Source organism: Myxocyprinus asiaticus, chromosome 17, assembly GCF_019703515.2.
Source record: "Myxocyprinus asiaticus isolate MX2 ecotype Aquarium Trade chromosome 17, UBuf_Myxa_2, whole genome shotgun sequence".
NCBI lineage: Eukaryota > Metazoa > Chordata > Actinopteri > Cypriniformes > Catostomidae > Myxocyprinus > Myxocyprinus asiaticus.
Genome location: NC_059360.1, coordinates 5,884,508 through 5,905,333, shown reverse-complemented (window position 1 = coordinate 5,905,333; position 20,826 = coordinate 5,884,508). Strand labels below are relative to the sequence as shown.

Here is a 20,826-nt window from a genome sequence, read left to right as displayed (position 1 = left end):
GGGGGCAGAGGAACCCGCTGCCGTCCAACAGGGGGCAGAGGAGCCACTGCCATCTGTCAGGAGGCGGAGGAGCCTGCTGCCGTCCACTAGGGGGTACTGCAGCTGGCTGAGTACCATGTGGCAGTGTGGTCGGGAACCAGAGTTTTTTTTCCTCTCTCTCTCGGGCTCTACCACTCTCTCTTTCCCTCTCCCCTCTCCCTCGCCTCGTCCTAATCAGATTCCCAGGAGGCGGGGAAGACCGGCCGGCAGGAGGATGGCCGAAAGAGCAACACCACCCCTCCAGGAAGGGAGGGAGGAAGTCAGGCCGGAGGTTTCCCTGGCCTGAATCGGGCGTTGGGGGTATGTGACAAGGAGGAGGGCGTGGCCGGGCTGCAACGCTGTAACAGTGTTTATGAGTGTGCTTTTGTTATGCTGAAAAGCAGTTTTATGTTGTGTTTTGTTTAATTAAAAGTCTTTGTGAGTGTTCCTGCTTCCTCCTTTCCTGATGAACAAGAGGCGTGTCTGCCACAACCACATTTGTATGTGGTTTCTGTGATCTGATCACAAAACGTTTTAGGCCCCCTTTAGAGCTGTATTTAGGGCTGACCACATGTGATCGGATCACCTGAAATGTGTCTTAATAGCAGGTGGAAACAGGGTCATGAAATCTGGTCAGTTCTTCAGTAAACGTAGCTCATTGGTCACTTGACGAGAGTCCGCTCCGGCGACTAAACGTTTTTTCTATCATGTTTGATGTGCTTTCCCAGTTGCTGGAACCAATTTCTCAGCAGGGAGTCCTATCGGTCAAGGGATTAGTGGCCTTCCACTGGCAAATGCTAATGCAAACTCTGTCTCTCACCTACTGCCTGGCAATAATGTAAATGAAGCTTACGCCTAAAATATTTGGAAAAATTGGCTAGTGTGACACTGGCTTTAGGGAAAGAAACATGCACTTTTACAATCATCTACCACCTATTACATTATAAACACTATGAAGTAAATATTGCCATTTAACAAATATGAGCTGAAGTTCATCAACAGTATTTTAACCCTTTAAGCTCTGAGAGTGATTTTAAAGATTTCCTGTTTCAGTGGCATACCCAAAATTAAAGGCTTATAATTCTACAAAAAAACAAGGGGAGTCAAGTGTTTGGTGTCATTTTAAAGAAAACTTTTACATTTTTTTATTATATAGATTATGATAAATTCTGAGACTCTCAGCCTAAGAAACTGTTGAAAAAAAAAAAAAACTTGAGCAAATTTATTTTTTCTTATTTTTCTGATTTAACATTATATATCTCAGGGTGTAAATATGTTAGCTTCAAAAAACTGCTTTTGTTTTGTTTCCAATCGTGTCATCTGTAACTGAGTAAAATTTTGTGTTGATTACATAAATAATTTATCCTAGTGTCCAAAAGCCTCTCCAAACAAATAAAACTTAATAATTGTACATAAGAACTAATTACATCCAAACACAACAATGACAAAAGGTATGCTCTCTCTCCAAAGCATGCAGGCATGAGTAATGACATTTCATTCAGTTCCATTCTGTGTCATTAGGGCCATCAATATGTCTGTGCCATGTACTTGGCGCCATCTCCTGGTGTCCATATGTAATTAGAGTGAACGATCCTCTCTGCCCATATTTGAATGACTTCCACCTCTGCTTCTAGCGATCTGAATGCTAATAAGATTGGTTCAGCGTTCCATGATGCTGGACAACAAACTACATAATTTCCAATGAAGCCATCAGATCCAGGAAAGCTAACGTGTTATTTTTAGCAAGATAGCACATTATGTGCTGTATGCACATTGTGCTTTGTGTGGATTATCTAATGATCTATGCATCCGATTACGTTGTGTGTGGGCTTGTTTTGAAGATAACTGCCTCCTCTAATTAATGGTATGTGAAGTTATAAGCGGCACCAACACCTGTTTACATGTATGTCAAAGACATTTACTTGGCTATTACTCGCTATATTTTTTGAATGAGAGTAAAACAAGGCTGGTTGTATTCTACTCTTTGAAAGCTTTCCAATGACATATGATACATGGCTATTTGATCAGTTTTATGTTTTTACTGATTACAATAAAATGTGCAATGCAAAAATATTAATAAATTATTCAAATGGAACACTTCTGATTTGTCTGCAAATTTCAAATCACTTGGTTATAATGCCTACATGCATTGTAATGTGCAGCTTCTAGGCTTTAAAACGATACCTATTTTGTGTTGGTCACGACTGTAGTTATTAATGTTTTGGTAAATATCTTTTTCTTGGCAGCCCCATACGAGCTTAAAAAGTTAAGAGTACTAAGTCTTAAGCACTATCAGTGCCAATTAATCGACAAAAACAATACATTGGTCAATCTCTACTTTGTGGTAACTCAAAATACAACCCCTTGAATTCTTAGCATTGCATTACATTTTCACATATGGCAGATCCTTTTATTTAAAGCTACTTACATTGTGTTTAAGATATACATTTTATCAGCATGTGTGTTCCCTGGGAATCAAACCCATAACCTTGGTGTTGCTAGTGCCCTTCTCTACCAGCTGAGCTCCAGGGACCCCCGTTTCATTCTTCTACAAGAATGCTGAAGTACAGGTATACCTGTTGCTGTTTTTTTTAAATGGTAATGACAAGTTTGTAAACTCACGTATGATAGTAGTGCTCCAGGCTCTGGGAACAAAGCCACTCCTGGAAGGCAAAGTCTCTGAGCAGCTGCACGTGGGCCTCAGTGATCTCCCTCCAGCGACGCTTCTCCCTTACCACCTCCTCCAGTCGAGATAGCACACTCAAACTGAGCTCCTCCAGAGTCTGAATATCTATACAAAGGAACATGTACCACTTTTAAATCCAGCTTCATTTACATAGCTATTCGTAAATCAGAGAAAATCAGTGTGCACCATCGCATCTCTCAAAGTCATTAACAGAACTCTCTTCCGAAATAATGACCCTGCCGACACTCTGAGGACATCTAACATGTTACATTTTATTAGTGGGGGCCTGGGTAGCTCAGCGAGTAAAGACGCTGACTACCACCCATTGAGTTTGCAAGTTCAAATCCCAGGGCGTGCTGAGTGACTCCAGCCAGGTCTCCAAAGCAACCAAATTGGCCCGGTTGCTCGGGATGGTAGAGTCAAATGGGGTAATCTCCTCGTGGTCGCTATAATGTGGTTTGCTCTCGGTGGGGCGTGTGGTGAGTTGTGCGTGGATGCACCGGTGGATGGCGTGAAGCCTCCACTTGCGCTATGTCACCGCAGTAATGCGCTCAACAAGCCACGTGATAAGATGCGTGGGTTGATGGTCTCAGACGCAGAGGCAACTGAGATTCATCCTCTGCCACCTGGATTGAAGGAGTCACTATGCCACCACGAGGACTTAGAACGCATTGGGAATTGGGCATTCCAAATTGGGGAGAAAAAGGAGAGAAAAAAAACAACATTTTATTAGTGGTAATCATTGGACAGCTCTAATGGCCTCGGAGGTGAAAAAGAGCACATTGATCACTGCTAATTCAGGCTGATGAACTGACATATCATAGACCAGTGTGTTTTACAGTTGATGCTGAAAACTAAAAAATGATTGCAAATGTATTGTTAACTGAAATAAATACATAGTATTGTATGTAATATTCCGATAAAATATATTTTATTTTAAAAACTGAAACTAAACTAAAATACATTTTCATGACTCCAAAACTACCTAAACTAAAAATGAATGAAAACTAACTTTTTCGAGCATAACAATTCACTCACTCACGACAGAGTTATGGCTGAACATCAAAATGTGAGTGGGAAAAGCAAAATAGTTTTCGGTTTTTATAATTGTCTTCTGTTTTTAAAAAAGCCATTGTGTTATCCTGTCCATGATCAGACGTACGGAGAAGGCGTGGTGGAATACATGTGTCTAAATGCCAAAACATACAGTTCTGTATGCAAGTACTTGAACGGTTAAACATGCTTAATGTACGTTCTTTTATTATCATTATGGGAACAAATCTCAGTACTCAAGAGGGCGATAGAGTTACATTCAAACATCTGTGCCATTAACCTGGATGTGTTATTATTCAGGTAAGTTGCTATAAATATACTGACTTTAACTTTCTTGCTCTGATATATTCTCTTTAAACTGTTGTTCCACCATGACAGTAGTTGAGTTGAAAGAGAAAACTCGTAGAAGCGGACAGTTCACATTAATCTCGCTATAGCGCTCCCTGCGGCAACACTGACAATGCAACGCATAGGAACGCTAAGTTATGAATTGCGGCCAACTTTATGTGCACGACGCATGAAATCGAGCTTCCATTGTAAGATGCGTCTGCGTTCACTTACTTGTGTAGATTATATTTCGGCAAAGTTCAACCTTAAACCTTTGAACCTGTTTTTCTTATGAAAACATTAGCATAAAGGTGCATAAACAACAACTTCTAGATTAAAAAATGATACAAAAACAAAAAACATTTGCTCTCACACATAAAAAAATACATTCAAAGTCTTCGGAAGCAATACTTTAATGACAGAATTTTCCTTTTTGGATCAACTATTCCTTGGCAGGCAAAGGCACAAAGAAAGTCAATATGTGATATGTCGAGTAGTGTTTTTACTAGTCGAATGTTTAAAGCTGAATGAGCATTCGGTAAATTGATTACTAGTGCAAGACGCTGAGAAAAACAGCGTGACAGGGAACAACAATCAAATACTTCCGTCTAGCGCATAACATAGAAATAAAATTTTAAAAAGCATATACGGATGCAAAAACAGACATCTTTAATAAAAAATGTGAGGTAGTTTGTGCATGTCATAAAATGTTTATTGTTTATAGCCTATACATTGATTAACAGATTATTTGTTAACATTTTAAATATATTTAAATAGTCAAATAGTTATGAATGTCATAAACGTTTGATCAATATATTTTCATTTATATTTGAATGAATGAACTACTAATCTGTTAAGAATTATATTATGTTTGTTAATGACTAATGAAAGCAAGTATAAAGTGTTACCAATATATTTTTTGTTTATCAGATGTTCATTCAGTCATTTAAAAAAAAATAATAATAATATATATATATATATATATATATATAAGAGGTGTCTATAGTCCTTTGTAATAAATCAAGTATATCTTTCATATGTATATTATTTCTCTAGTAACTCTTAATGCCTGCATGTGTGTATGTTGTATAGTCACATATTAACAGCAACACATCACAGTCTTAAAAAAAAAAAAATCACTGGATTAACAAAAAATCTGCATTTTTATATTAAAATATTACAAAAGAAACTCACAGCTTGTAAAAACAATCTAAATCGGTCACAGAAATTTCAGGCATTAAATTTTGTGCAGAGTGGCATTTCAAGGGGAAAACAAAACAAAATTGTGATATTTACTGCTATGACATAAAATTACTTGTACCTTGATACTGGATTTTGGCCAAATCGTCCACCCCTAACGCTTTAAATTACATAAACATTATACATATATGCTACAGTATATGTGAGAGCAACATGCTGTCATGACAGACTAAAAAGTGATCATGTTTATTGTGTTAAACTGACCTTCAAACAAATACTTGTATTCAGAGAGGCTGTGCCCCTGGAGCCATTCTTCAATCTGATTTTCCTTGCCTTTCTTCCAGCGCACCTCCCAGAAGAAAACCCACGAGACTGAACAGAAGATGAAGGTCAGCAAAAAGCGGCGGTCCATCAGACCATCTTCAGCCTCCACTCAGACCTCTGTGAGCTCAGGGTCTGCCTCCCTCGCTGCTGTCCTATCTGGCCCCGAGCATTTCTCCGAGGTATTCTCCAGTACTTGGGAAGATAATGGGATACACACAATTCAGCCTTTTTTGAAGTATTGTGTGATTGCAAATGAATGTGTAAATATGTAGAATTTTCAGGGTGATCCCAACATTTGACAAATGCAAGAAGCAACACAGCAAAAGGGTTTATGAGACTAAAAAATGATTGCTGTGCTTCAAAGGCATCATTACTGGCAAGATGATTAAGTGTATGATGATTAATGGTTCACACTCCATTTGGCCAATGAATTTCCATGAATTTTCCAAGCGTTCATATCAGTATAAGGATACCATTTTATAGAGACTGCATTCACAAAGAGCAACATTAGTCAAATTAAATATAATGAAATAATTGAATAATTTAAAAATGACAAGTTTAAAACTCCCTAACATTTCTGGGTTTTGCAACCTCAAGGAACCCTGTCATTCATTTGGCATTTTTCTGCATAGCCAATGATTAGGCTACACATCCACATACATTCTAACCTGACTATCTGACCAAATGCTGAAGCTGCACAGAAGGCATCTGTTAAATGATCATTGCTCTTGATCTTTCAGCATTCCTGCTGACAATGCAAACTAGCATGACATAATACAATTTGTTTGTAACACACTAGTAATCCAAACCACTCAAAACAACAGAGTCACTGAAAATCTGTTTTAGGATGAGCTGCCAAATATAGAACCAATTTAAACCAACAGATATTGCAGAGCGAATTACAAAGGTATAAACAAAACATTTGTGATGCAGAATAATCACACAATAACAGATACAGATATAGTACCAACAAACAGTAATGACATACCTGAAATGTAGTCAAGGGAAAACTATAAACCAAAAGTACCACGCGACAGGTGACAAGAATGCATCTTTAGAGGACAGCAGCAGTATTGTCTTTCACATATTTACCTTGCTTGATGTGTATTCAGAACCGGAAAGACACAGGAAATGACGAAACACAAATAAAATGGGGAGTGTGTCGCAGGATGATGACGTAGAGGAACACTTTGGTCGCAGATCAGAAAAAACACGAGGGCTGGATTCGTGATATCAACTTATTCGGCCGTGATGGTAAAATAATGAAATAATTTCACTAATATTCAATAGTGATGATAAAATATTTTTTATTACAAAAATATTATTTTGTTGTGAACTATGATTTGTGTGAATTAGGGGAAACAGAAGAAGCAGAAATATGCTGCGATGAAAAGAATGATCAGTTTAAAAGATCAGAGGATGTGAGTATCGTGTTTTATAAGTTTTATTGTTTATCTGTAAATACAGGACGCTTCCAAACATGCATAAAATACGTTCATTACTTCTTACAAATGCCACTATGTTGATAAAGTGTGTCACAAATTGGTCAGTACGGTGATGACCTGCGTGTGGCTCTCGTGTGAAAATGGCAAAAAGAAAAAAAGAAAAGCTGTACAGAATTCGAAACTTTTCCTTTAGAAATAGTCATTTAGTTACTGTGCACTTTGTTGTCTTAGGGTACAGATGTGATAGCCAATAATCAGTTTACGAATTACTCTTTGATCATTAGTTTTTTTCTGCACACCATGAGAAATTGTATACAGTAGCTGAGTTTCCATCCAACTATTTTGATGCGCGTTTTGAAAATGCGAATAAGAAATCCTGAATGGAAACGCTTGTTCAAGTAGAAATGTAATGCGGTAGGAGGAGGTAGATTGTTTAGAGTTTCGCATTAGTTGAAATGCGCGTTAAACAGTTTATTTTGACCATTTGTACATGTAAAGCGCGACGGCATTATGCTCGTCGGTTGGTATGGGTGTGCGATAGCTTGATGTGACTGCCCCAACAAAAGGTCAGACCTTGGCACACAACCAGTGTTGGGTGTAATGCATTACTAATTAATAACTGTAATTAAATTACTTTTTCATTGGAAAAAAATAAGTAAGGGATTACTCTTATTTTTTCAGTAATTTAATTACAGTAACTTCTGATGTTATTGTTAAATACTGTATAGACTATAGAACAATTCTATATAAAACGATAGTGAATTTAAACTCGAAATGTAACGTCTAATGTTAAAATATGTTTTCTTATTTAAAGGTGCAATATGTAATATATTTACTGTACTAAAGCATATAATTATCATAATATGTTATCAGAGATTTAGGAAACATGCTAAGTTGAAATACTGGCTTCTCCGAAAATAATGCTACAGCCAGTATATTTTACTTGGAAATGTCCGTTCTGGGCCAGAATTTCTGTTTGTGTTTTGGCCTGTGTGATCCCGGCCACTGCCCATTTCCCAATAGTATTTTGACACCCCGTGTTGCCAGATTTGAAACAAGTTAGCGGGCAAACACAGTACGCTGCAGCAATACATCTAGCTAACATTGACAGAGTTATAAAAAATCCACATGAGCTGCTTTTATAATTTACAAACAATAATAACATTGCAGATGTATACATTAGCTGATCAACTTACAGTGTAAGGCTCGTCGCTTGCCATTGTCAGTTTGCTCATTCCTGTTGCGTGTCCTCAACCTGGCAACCCGCGTGAGCTTTGAGTCTGGGGAGGAGGGGGCGGGGGAGACAACTCTCTCCAATATTTTGAATTTGGACTGCAGCACCCATTTTAAATGCTTGATGTCAATGTTACGTATTGCTCCTTTAATGCAGCCCCCTTAAATTCTTTGGCCAGTTCATGAATGATTTATCTGAAAGAATTAAAAGGACAATTTCATGTCTATCCTTGTATTTTTCATCTGATCGAGGTTGATAAGGGTTTTAGAAAGTAATAAGTAATGCAATTACTTTTCAGACAGAGTAATTAGTACAGTAATCTAATTACACTGTAGAAGATGTAATAAGTAGTTAGTAATTCATTACTTTTTTAGAGTAACTTACCCAACACTGCAAACAACTCTTCCTGCATAGCCCTTGACCATTGGAAGTTTAAACTCGCATCTAGTCGTTTTGAGCGCAGGAGCTTGTAGGTATGTATATAGAGGTGCTGGCGTATGGGCATAGCAGCCATTTCAGCCCTCATTATATGAGATATTGCACTCATACTGTGTCCGAAATCACTATCCCCATCCACTATATAGGGCACTATTTCGGGTGTCAGCCATTTTGTAGTAGCCTCCGAATTCGGAGTGAATTATTCGTTCCCTACATTCGGTCACTCATTCTTACCCACAATGCACTCTGATTTTGAGTGTACATCGGATGTACACTCGACGACAGTTTATTGCCCATAATCCACCGCGGGGAGGACTGGCGTGCTGGGAGAGAGACGCCAGTTTACAGCTTCCTTCATTCCTGCAATGTTTTATTTCACGCTGACTGTATTGTTTTCCTTTTTGAAAAATATTACTTGATTAAAATAACATGAAAATATAGTGAGACAAAATCATACAGATACATATTAAAATGTATAATTTATAAATATAGATGATGTTATGATGTGGAGTTTTATTTTGCCATTAAGCTAAAGAATGTTTTCTTCACTAAATAATTCACTGGTGATATTATTGAAAATCAGGAGACTGCACACAGTGGCAATGATAATTTAGTGGATGATTCAAATATTCGGTTTTCACACGTAGATTTTGATAACTTCAGTGCTGTTTTATGGTCACATGAGGGCGCCAGAAACGCTACCCAGATAGGATCAGAGTTTAAAGATACTATAACATAATAAATAAAAACAATAATGTACGCATTGTGTTTTATTAAACTTGTGTAGTTTTAATTAAATCATTATTAACATTTATAAAAACAAACAAAATGAAGATTTATTGTATTAATATACCATTTTATTTAAGAATAGCAAGTATTATTATTTTGCAAAGTAATGGACATATAAAAGTATATATGTGATGAAGTCGTTTCGCGACAGCTCCATTGCTCTCTCCAACGCTGTGTGTATACGTCAGTGTCCGAATTCACTCACTCACTTCATTCACTCCCCTGTTGCATTAATGACATTATGGACTCTCTTCATTTTTGCAAAACCCGATGACCCATGTTCATATACATTATTTGATAATGTTCCAAACAACTACTGTTGGGCTTCAATGGAAGGACAGTCTGTTTTGTTTTTTAAACAAGGAGTTAGCATGGCTAAAATGTATGGTCAATATTTATTTTTTATTTCACATTTTCTTTAAGATTTTAAAAAATCTTTGAAATGTATTCATTTAAACCTTAAAAGAAACCATGTGGTCTCAAGATTTTGGCCCTCACCTTAGTTATGCCACACATACACAAAAAAAATGTTTTGTGCAACAATTTTCATTTTGGTGGATTTGGTGCATAGAAGGAGATCGAGGGACAAGATGCAGTTGAGAAATATCTGTTTACAAGCACAGCAGTACGCTCCTAAAAATCAGCTTATTTAAAAAATCTGACAAAGAAATCCCATTTGCATGATCTTTGAAATAATCGCGTATTATTCTCTGCTTTTGACGTCAAACCACGAAGAGACTTGCGTGCACTGGATAAGCCGGTAAGAACGCTGGTTAAAGGGATAGTTCACCCAAACATGAAAATTCTCATTTACACACCCTCATGCCATCCCACATGTATATGACTTTTATTCTTCTGCTCAATACAAATAAAGATTTTTAGAAGAATATCTCAGCTCTGTAGGTCCATACTATGCAAGTGAATGGATGCCAGAACTTTGAAGGTCCAAAAAGCACATAAAGGCAGCATAAAAGTAATCCATAAGACTTCAGTGGTTTAATTCATTGTCTTGAAGTAATATGATACGTGTGGGTGAAAACAGATCAATATTTAAGTATTTTTTTACTATAAATCTCAACTTTCACTTACACATTCTTTGGTTTTTGGCGATTCACATTTATCGTGTATATCACCACCTACTGGGCAGGGAGGAGAATTTATAGAGAAAAAAATTATAATATTGATCTGTTTCTCACCTATGCCTATCAACCACTCTCACATTATGACCATGCGCTACACGGAAGGATTTTGCTATTGCGCACCATCTCCGTGTTTATATCTGCATCTCCCACTGGACGCGCTTACATCCGTGAACGTCGACAGGAGAGAATAGGGTGGCGGATACTGTTTCCCTGAGACCAATGGTGCTACAGTGGGCAGTTCAAGACAAAAATCAACAAGTGCAAACAACAAACAAGCAAAATATGAGACAGTAAAGAAACAATAAATAGACGATATCTGTGCAATGAGAATTTAACCCAGCTTACACATTTTGTAAAGTGACTATATGCATTAGAAATTCCCTGGGGTGTTATATTGTACCCTGGAAGGATCAGTTCTTATTTGGACACAGGGAAGGAAGCAGGAAGTTTAGAAGCCTACTGCAGAACTGGTTTTGCATCAGGACCCTTATAGAGACCCAAAACATTACCAAAATTGATTATCATACAAAAGTAAACAAAATGTCCTCAAATCAAAATTGAATTTTATTCATATATCCATTTTACTGTACTAACAATGCATTATATTGTAAGTTTAATTTTAATGTTTGCATTTAGTGTTATTTGTCCTGCTTCTGTGACCCTGTCATAACAGACCTGCGAACCAATTCCCAGTTGAGAACCACTGATTTAGACCAGTTTTGACATGACAGTGCTGATGTGTTTGTTTTTGCTCATCTACAAATCACACATGAACGTGATTTGTGAGAGTTTAGATTTATATAACAATATCTTAAGACTTTTAAGGCCAAAATCATAATGGTTAAAACATTTGGCTCTGCTAAATGAAAATTCTATCATAATTTATTTACCCTCATGCCATCCCAGATGAGTATGATTTACTTTCTTCTGCTGAACACAAAGATTTTAAGAAGAATAGCTCTGTAGGTCCATACAATGCAAGCCAACAGGGTCCAAAACTTTAAAGCTCAAAAAATCACATAAAGGCAGCATAAAAGTAATCCATACGACTCCAGTGGTTAAATACATGTCTTCAGAAGCGATATGATAGGTCTGGGTGTGAAACAGATCAATATTTAAGTCCTTTTTTACTATAAATTCTCCTACCTGCCCAGTAGGTGGTGATATACACGAAGAATGTGAATCGGCAAAAACAGAAGGACTCTTCTTAGGAGAGAAGAGCTCATTGGAGGGCTGTTTGAATGTGGTGATTTTAAGTAACAAAAAACGACTTAAAAATGTATCCGTTTCTAACCCACACCTATCATACCACTTCTGAAGACATGGATTTAGCCACTGGAGTCTTGCGGATTACTTGTATGCTGCCTTGATGTGCTTTTTGAGCTTCAAAGTTTTGGACCCTGTTGACTTATGGACCTAGAGAGCTGAGATATTCATCGAAAAATCTTTGTTTGTAAAGAAAGGAAGTCATATACGTCTGTGATAACATGATTTTTGGGTGAACTATCCCTTTAACAGTAAACAGAGGGATTTCAAGCAGTAAGAGACCATTCTTAAATTAATAGTTAATTAAAAATTATTTTGTAAACTGAAAGCTATGTATTTACAATTTTCCATATCATTGATTGTAAAAGATAACAATTTTACCACTATGCATCAGTTTGTACATTTGCTCTTTGAATGCCCTGACTGATAAAGCATCCTTTCATTTAGAAAAGAAAAGGACAGAAAAAAAACACAAAAGAAGAAAAAAGAAGATCCCTCAGCCATCAAAGAACAAGAAGTGTAAGTGTCATTCTAACTTTCTGATATCGCTTTTGTGCTACCTTCCATTTTTTCACTTTTACATTTTTACACCTGTACTGGTTTTAAAGCCGCAGTGTGGAGTTTTTACATCACTAGCTGCATCAGAATTGATCCTTCACTAAGATCCACCCACCTTGGTATCTGTTACTCGCTCAGACAAGCTTTGCAACACATCCCATCGAAATAAATAGGAGATCAGTGTGGATGTCACAATAATTGGCAAAATAATTGAATTGTCAAATATACTGAATGACTTATCATTTGTGGGCTTGAATGAAGAGTGACATTACAAAACATTTTTATCTGCCATGTGTCTTAATGATTTCAATTCAAGTGGAAATACAACCTGCGGAGGTTGTAAAGCAGACACGTCTACGCACAGTGAGAAGACATCAAATGTTTGCTGCAATGTTTGACGGCAGCAATGGACAATTTTTACCATATTTATTGCTCTGTTGCCAAATGAGATTATTTCCGATTTTAACAGAGCAGATATCACAAATGAGAAATAAAATGTTTGTAAAAGGCATGTTTACACAGACTTTTAAGAGGCATAAATACAATCCAATAATTGATCCAAAAACTAAATATTAAATAAAAATTCTAAAACAAAAAATGTGACAACATGTTTCCCTGATTCATTTATTGTTTTATAAATGAATTGATTCCAACAAACCTCTTGTAATTTGAAAAACCATTCAGTGCTGCACTGCCTGATTGAAGTATGGCAAGCCTCAAGTACAACATTACATAACACAGTATCAGTTCTTATTTCATTTTAAGTTCAACATGATGAAAATCATTACTTGCCTGTCAGTAACATTCATTCAGTAACTGCTCTGACTGATGTATAAAGTGTTTTTGTTTCCCAAAAAGAACCGGCTCATTAGTCATTGGTTTGGAAATTGGACTGCACTGGACACGCAATAGATTTAATAGGGCAGCGGCACTGCCCCTGAATTGGGCTGTAATAATATTTAAGTATTGTGTTGCATTCGCATCGGTGGAAAACTGCACATTCGGGACCTAAAAAGTCATGAAATTTACACGGTTCCTGTATTTAAAAAATAAAATAACCTGTTCTGAACAAAAACAGGTTCTCTATTCCCAACCCTATTGGTAAAAGAACTGGTCAATGGTTTTAGTACTTAATATGTATTTATTGATACAGTGGCAAGAAAAAATATGTGAACCCTTTGGAATTAGCTGGTTTTCTGCATTAATTGGTCATAAAATGTGAACTTATCTTCATTAAAGTCACAAGTATAGACAAACACATTGGGCTTAAGCTAACAACACACAATTATAATCTTTCATGTCATATAATTATATTATAATCTTTATTGAACACATCCCATTAAACATTCACAGTGCTGTGGAAAAGTAAGTGAACCCTTAGCTAAATACACTATATTGCCAAAAGTATTCACTCACCCATCCAAATAATTGAATTCAGGTGTTCCAATCACTTCCATGGCCACAGGTGTATAAAATGAAGCACCTAGGCATGCAGACTGCTTCTACAAACATTTGTGAAAGAATGGGCCGCTCTCAGGAGCTCAGTGAATTCCAGCGTGGTACTGTGATAGGATGCCACCTGTGCAACAAGTCCAGTCGTGAAATTTCCTCGCTACTAAATATTCCACAGTCAACTGTCAGTGGTATTATAACAAAGTGGAAGAGATTGGGAATGACAGCAACTGTAAAATGACAGAGCGGGGTCAGCGGATGCTGAGGCGCATAGTGCGCAGAGGTTGCCAACTTTCTGCAGAGTCAATCGCTACAGACCTCCAAAGTTCATGTGGCCTTCAGATTAGCTCAAGAACAGTGCATAGAGAGCTTCATGGAATGGGTTCCAAGCCATACATCACCAAGTGCAATGCAAAGCGTCGGATGCAGTGGTGTAAAGCACGCCGCCACTGGACTCTAGAGCAGTGGAGATGCGTTCTCTGGAGTGACGAATCACGCTTCTCCATCTGGCAATCTGATGGACGAGTCTGGGTTTGCTGGTTGCCAGGAGAACGTTACTTGTAAGACTGCATTGTGCCAACTGTGAAGTTTGGTGGAGGAGGGATTATGGTGTGGGGTTGTTTTTCAGGAGCTGGGCTTGGCCCCTTAGTTCCAGTGAAAGGAACTCTGAATGCTTCAGCATACCAAGAGATTTTGGACAATTCCATGCTTCCAACTTTGTGGGAACAGTTTGGGGATGGCCCCTTCCTGTTCCAACATGACTGCGCACCAGTGCACAAAGCAAGGTCCATAAAGACATGGATGAGCGAGTTTGGTGTGGAAGAACTTGACTGGCCTATACAGAGTCCTGACCTCAACCCAATAGAGCACCTTTGGGATGAATTAGAGTGAAGACTGCGAGCCAGGCCTTCTTGTCCAACATCAGTGTCTGACCTCACAAATGCGCTTCTGGAAGAATGGTCAAAAATTCCCATAAACACACTCCTAAACCTTGTGGAAAGCCTTCCCAGAAGAGTTGAAGCTGTTCTAGCTGCAAAGGGTGGGCCGATGTCATATTAAACCCTATGGATTAAGAATGGGATGTCACTTAAGTTCATATGCGTCTAAAGGCAGGTGAGCGAATACTTTTGGCAATATAGTGTACGTCAGTGAAAGCTAATTAGAGTCAGGAGTTGGCAAACCTGGCATCCAGTTAATGAAACAAGATTGGAGATTTTGAGTTTGCTGGAAAGGGTTACAAAGTAATCTCAAAGAGCTTAGATATTCATCTGTCTACAGTTAGACAAATTGTCTATAAATGGAGATGATTTATTACTGTGGCTACTGACCCTAGAAGTCGACATCCAGCCAAGATGGCTCAAAGGGCACACCACAGAATGCTCAATGAGGTAATTAAAGAACCCTAGAGTGATAGTTAAGAATCATTGGAAATGGTTAACATCTCTGTTCATGAGTCTACCATACAGAAAACCTTAAACAAGCATGGTGTCTATGGCAGGACACCATGAAGGAAGTCGCTGCTTTCCAACAAAAACATTGCTGCACGCCTGAAGTTTGCCAAAGACCACCTTGACACTCCACAACGCTACTGAGAAAATGTTTTGTGGACTGATGAAACTATGGTTGAATTGTTTGGGAAGAATATGCAGCACTAGGTATGGTGTAAAAAGGGCACCGTATGCAAACATGAAAACATCATCCCAGTGGTGAAGTACGGTGGAGGGAGCATCATGATTTGGGGCAGCCTTGCTGCTTCGGGGCCTGGACCGCTTGCCATCATCAAGGGACATTAATTCCCAAGTTTATCAAGATATCCTACAGGATAATGTCAGGGTGGCTGTGTGCCAGCTGAAGCTCAGTAGAAGTTGGGTGATGCAGCAGGACAATTACCATAAACATCAAAGTAATTCCACTACAGAATGACTTCAAAAAAAGAAAATCCTTTTGAGTGCCCCAGTCAGAGCCCAGACCTTAACCCAATAGAGATGCTGTGGAATGACCTCAAGAGAGCCATTCACACAAGACACCCTAAGAATATGGCTGATCTTAAGCAGTTCTAAAAGGAAGAATGGTCCAAAATGCAGGTCTAATCCACAGCTACCGGAAACGTTAAGTTGAGGTTGTTGCTGCCAAAGGAGGATTATTAAACCACCAGTTATTAAATCCAAGGGTTCACTTATTTTTTCCACAGCACTGTGAATGTTTCGTTTTTGGGATGCGTTCAATAAAGACATAAAAGATTATAATTGTTTGTGTGTCCAAAGGGATCACATACTTTTTCGTGCCACTGTATGTTTGAATGAACAATCTACACTAATAATCTAAATTCTCAAGCCACTATTTGTAATCTTTTTTTTTTTTTTTTCTCAGAGCAAAGTATCCATCGTGTCTGTTTTTCCAGTACAACACTCAGCTTGGACCTCCATATTACATCCTTGTTGATACCAACTTCATCAACTTTTCGATTAAGGCCAAACTAGATGTCGTTCAGTCAATGATGGACTGCCTCTATGCTAAATGTGAGTCACCATTTATTTTCTCAGAATTCTTGATGTTGTGAAGAGGGTGGATGTATTTTTGATGCGTGTTGGGAGAAATTCCTGTGCAGCAACATCCAGCAGTTAACAGTATATGACATGTATTCCATACACAACATACTAGATTACAATAAACAACACAGCAGAAAGGTGAAACTCGGCTATCGATATAAAGTGTTAATTTACTGCGATTTTAATTTTGTGAATAATAACGCATTTAAAAACACAATTAATCGTGCCCTGGAGCCGTGCGTAAATTCTTTAATAAGGAATGTTCCTACAATTCCTGGTTTTACTTAGGATTTGGTGATATGAACTGGCTAAATCTTTTGTTTTTATCAGTTTTCGTTAACAGCCAAGTTCTTTGCAATAAGCAATAGCAATAACACGTTGCTGATTGGTTTATATTGATTCATTGCACCCTCTTGTGGACATAAGAGACAAAGTCAGATGTCTTGTAGCTTTTTTCCCTGAAAACATCTGAAATGATGTCTTTAAAAATTTAGTATAATTCGAATTTTGGAAATATTTCAGTGAAAAATTTGAATTTAGTTTCTCAGCCCGTTTGACATCCCAACTGCAAATGGCAGAGATGCAGTCCTAAGATGTCCAAACTGGAGACACCCTGGCCCTCGGCTGCTCCTTGAAAACCTGTACACAAATATCACGAACAGGATAGGTGGTAAGGGACAGCCTTGGTGGAGTTCAACACCAAGGTAGGCTGAGAAGTGTGATCCCTCGATAATAAGGACACACCCTCTGGTCCACCTTTTTAAAAATGGGAACCATCCATACCAGTCTGCCAATCCCCAGGTACTGACCACGATCTTCATGCAATGCTTAAAAGGCATGTCAGCCATGACGGCCCAACAACATCCAGGGCCTGAAGCATCTCAGAATGAGATTTTGTCCACTCCCGGCACCTTGCTGCTTCTGAGTTTTTCAACTACCTCAGTGACCTCTGCCAGGGAAATGGGCAATGACAACCTGGAATGTTATTTTTTTATATATATATATCATGAGTGGGAATTTTGTAATAATTTGTTGGCTTTGTGTTGTTCAGGTGTTCCTTGCATTACAGACTGTGTGATGGCTGAGCTTGAAAAATTAGGCATGAAGTATCGAGTGGCCTTGCGGTAATGACACACACAAAATACCTGTAACACATGCTAAACAGTCATCTATTTTAGACACTTTAGTAATAGTTCTTAATTTAAACTTTGGGATAGTTTACACCCCCCCCCAAAAAAAGGTAATTCTTTCATCATTTACTAACCCTAATGCATCTCAAACTTGTATGACTTTCATCTGCAAAACAACAAAAAAATGTAAGGATGTATGAGGTGTTCTGGGGTGTTAAGATGTATAAGGACTGAATTTTTGCTTTGTTTCTCACCCAAAGCTATCATATTGCTTCAGAAGACATGAATTAAACCACTTGAGTCGTATGAATTACTTTTATACTGCCTTTATGTCCTTTTTGAGCTTGAAAGTTTTGGACCCCATTGACTTGCATTGTATGGACAAAAACACCTCAGACATCATTTGAAAAAATCTTTGTGTTCTGCAGAAGAAAGTCATACGAGTTTGAGATTGCATGAGGGTGAGTAAATAGCGGGAGTATTTAAATTGGAAGTATGTTAATAACAAAAGTCTTTGGAAAAAATAAAAACACACCGAGTTGCACTGGTTGAAAATAAATGCATTGCATTAACAGTGCTTGCATTTTTTGGGGCTGCAATTTAACTTTGTTATATATGTTTTAGATATTTCAATTAAAAAGCAGTTTGCACAAAATTTCAGTCAGTAAAAAAAACTATAGTAAATATTCACCTTTCGAAGTTTCAAAATATTACATTTTTTTTAAAAACGACATAATTTACATACATTATTTGACAGGTCAAATTTGTTCCATTATATTTCATTTTACAAATTCGCCTTTAAAATTTGAGTGGTTCAAATTCGATTGGAAATTCAGCCTGGCATTGCAAAGCAGTATATTGCCGATGCACAATCTTCACTTGCTGCTGCCATGCTTTACCACTAAGTGGCTTTACCAATCAGGGATTGATAATAGCCAAGAGTAACATGGAGAGGTTTTTACCTAATAAACCTTTATCATAATCTGTAAGTCTTCACATTTTAGCATCATGAAAGTTCCACCTGCATTGCTGTCAATGGAAGGTAGCCAGTTTTGATGGATTAAAATAACTTGCTGAACTTGACTGTCATTTGAAACTGTTTCTTGAGTGTTTTTGCTTTAAAGCATCGAGAGATTAAAGCAAATGTTTCTTGCTTTAATTAGCTACACATTACACATTTATTTTTTTACTTTCTGTGCAGGATAGCCAAAGATTCTCGCTTTGAACGCTTACCATGCTCACACAAAGGAACATATGCTGATGACTGCTTAGTCCAAAGAGTAACACAGGTACAAGAGCTCAGTAAATTGTCAGTGTTACTTTATATCTTGCTTTGCTTTCTTACTAAATGATTCCTTACTGCTCCACTAGCACAAGTGTTACATTGTGGCCACAGTGGACAGGGACCTGAAAAGGAGGATTCGAAAGATCCCAGGAGTGCCAATCATGTACATTTCTAATCACAGGTACTCAAGCTTTGTTTGGTCAAGTCTCAGGAACTCAAGAATTCAAGCTTGTTTTCAACCTCTTTACACATTTATTGTAATGGCAGAATTTTAGCTTGGTACAAATATGGATACACATTATTTATGGTCATAAATGTGAGTTCTCAACTAAGCAAGACTGTTACAAATTTTTTCTTTGACAGGTATAACATTGAGAGAATGCCGGACGATTATGGCGCACCAAGGTTGTAGTACATTAAATATGGATTTTTTTTTGTTTTGGTTTGGTTAGTTTTCTTTCCCCTCCTTTTTTTCAATAATGTTTTGATTGGTGATATTATATATTGATAATAAAAATGTTCTGTGAAAGATTATCCCATGGAAATGTATGTATTCAGTCATTTACAATAAAGGCTCTCGAAAAATAGGTGTCTGAGACTATTTCATAAGAAGTTAAAAGGTAAAACATTTTATTTAATAATTACTGAATTGCTGCCAGCAGCACTTATGGGGCAAAGCAGACCAATAGCAACCATTTCAAAAATGACTGATTGCCTAAAATGAACACCAGAATCAAAGTGGTTTAAAAGTCATAAGTGGAATTACTTAAAATGTAAATAAATCTGCTTATAAATTTTGACCAACAGGTGGTGCGGTCACAAAATTTATGTAATATTGTCAGGGATATCAAGGTTCATATCAAAACAAAGCTTTGGTAAGAGCCTCAGAAATTCAATGAGTGGTCTGGTCTATCAAAAAGCTTTTAATAATGTTTTGCCAGCATGGTCTGAAGATGATTTGATCCAAAATTGGGGAAGATCCAATAAATGGTGTAGGAGGATTTCGAAAAATCAGTTTCAGAATGACATCAAAATGGTGGACAGGAAGTATTGCCGATCATGGCAACATTGGTATTATTGTACTTTCCATGACCCTAAGGACTTCATTATTGTACTTTCCATGAAACTAAGGACTGTGTAAAAAGACCAGTCTTAAGACAATAAGCCAACTTTTTTGCAAGTTTTAAGCGTTTTTAAACTTTGATATATTTTTGGCCACTAGGTGGTGCTGACCCTAAACTTAAGATACCTTCATGGCATGGTGTGATGACAGCCTACCAAGTTTTGTAACGATGCGCCAATGCGTTTGTAAAATACAGCATTTTACAAAATAATTCAAAATGGCTGACACCCAATACTGCCAACATAGCTCCCTAGTTCCATACTTGGGGCACTGTTCAGGGAGTCGGCCATTTCTAGGACTGTCCTATGGGTTAAAACGCGTGACCTCGTTTCGTGTTGTATAGAATTGAGTCATAAGTGTCTCGGTGTTCAGTGGATCAACACCCTTGCCAGTGCCTGAATTCATGTTCACGATATACAGATTCATGACATAGAATCATAAACGCATCATACCCTGGGGGCGTGGTTTAGCATGGGGGAAAGCGAAGCTCTGTTACCATAGTAACTTATTCATTCCTTTGAGGAAAAATGGGGAGACATATCTAAAGGATTTGTCTATTTTAACCATGAGAAACATGACTAAAGGTGTTGTGCAGTTTTTTACACTTAAGACAAAGCTTTAAATCCTGGAACTGAATTTTTGCAGCCTGCCAGCCGACAGAAATAAAGGTTACAAGGTAACAGTGCTTTTCTTTCCCCCACGAGTAGGCGGGGCCTCCTTGCCAACTGTATGAGACACCCTGGGTTATCATCAAAAACTTTAGCAGACTGGCCACTTCTATTTAAATGAATGGGAGAAATTGGAACG

The 20,826-nt window shown here is 37.7% G+C and overlaps 2 protein-coding genes across 4 annotated transcripts in view; one reads left to right on the top strand and one right to left on the bottom strand.

The window, feature by feature from the left end:
- arel1 (apoptosis resistant E3 ubiquitin protein ligase 1) overlaps positions 1 to 6,737 on the bottom strand; it is a 56,462-nt gene extending 49,725 nt beyond the window's left edge. For 2 of the 3 annotated variants that reach the window (XM_051722412.1, XM_051722414.1), the window contains exons 1-3: positions 6,701 to 6,729; positions 5,549 to 5,800; positions 2,641 to 2,809 (exon numbers count right to left, since the gene is read on the bottom strand). In XM_051722412.1, coding sequence (XP_051578372.1) covers positions 2,641 to 2,809; positions 5,549 to 5,696 — 317 coding nt within the window. In that variant the 5' untranslated portion in view covers positions 5,697 to 5,800; positions 6,701 to 6,729. Of the gene's footprint in view, positions 1 to 2,640; positions 2,810 to 5,548; positions 5,801 to 6,596 lie in introns of all 3 variants that reach the window. The other variant, XM_051722413.1, reaches the window with a different exon arrangement.
- Positions 6,738 to 6,753: 16 nt separating this feature from the next.
- On the top strand, positions 6,754 to 19,483 carry fcf1 (FCF1 rRNA-processing protein). The gene is made up of 8 exons (XM_051722457.1): positions 6,754 to 6,862; positions 6,965 to 7,029; positions 12,370 to 12,441; positions 16,303 to 16,451; positions 17,533 to 17,605; positions 18,813 to 18,900; positions 18,983 to 19,077; positions 19,260 to 19,483. The coding sequence occupies exons 1-8, from the start codon at positions 6,860 to 6,862 to the stop codon at positions 19,306 to 19,308; spliced, it is 594 nt and encodes a 197-aa protein (XP_051578417.1). The 5' UTR covers positions 6,754 to 6,859; the 3' UTR covers positions 19,309 to 19,483.
- Positions 19,484 to 20,826: the final 1,343 nt, after the last annotated feature.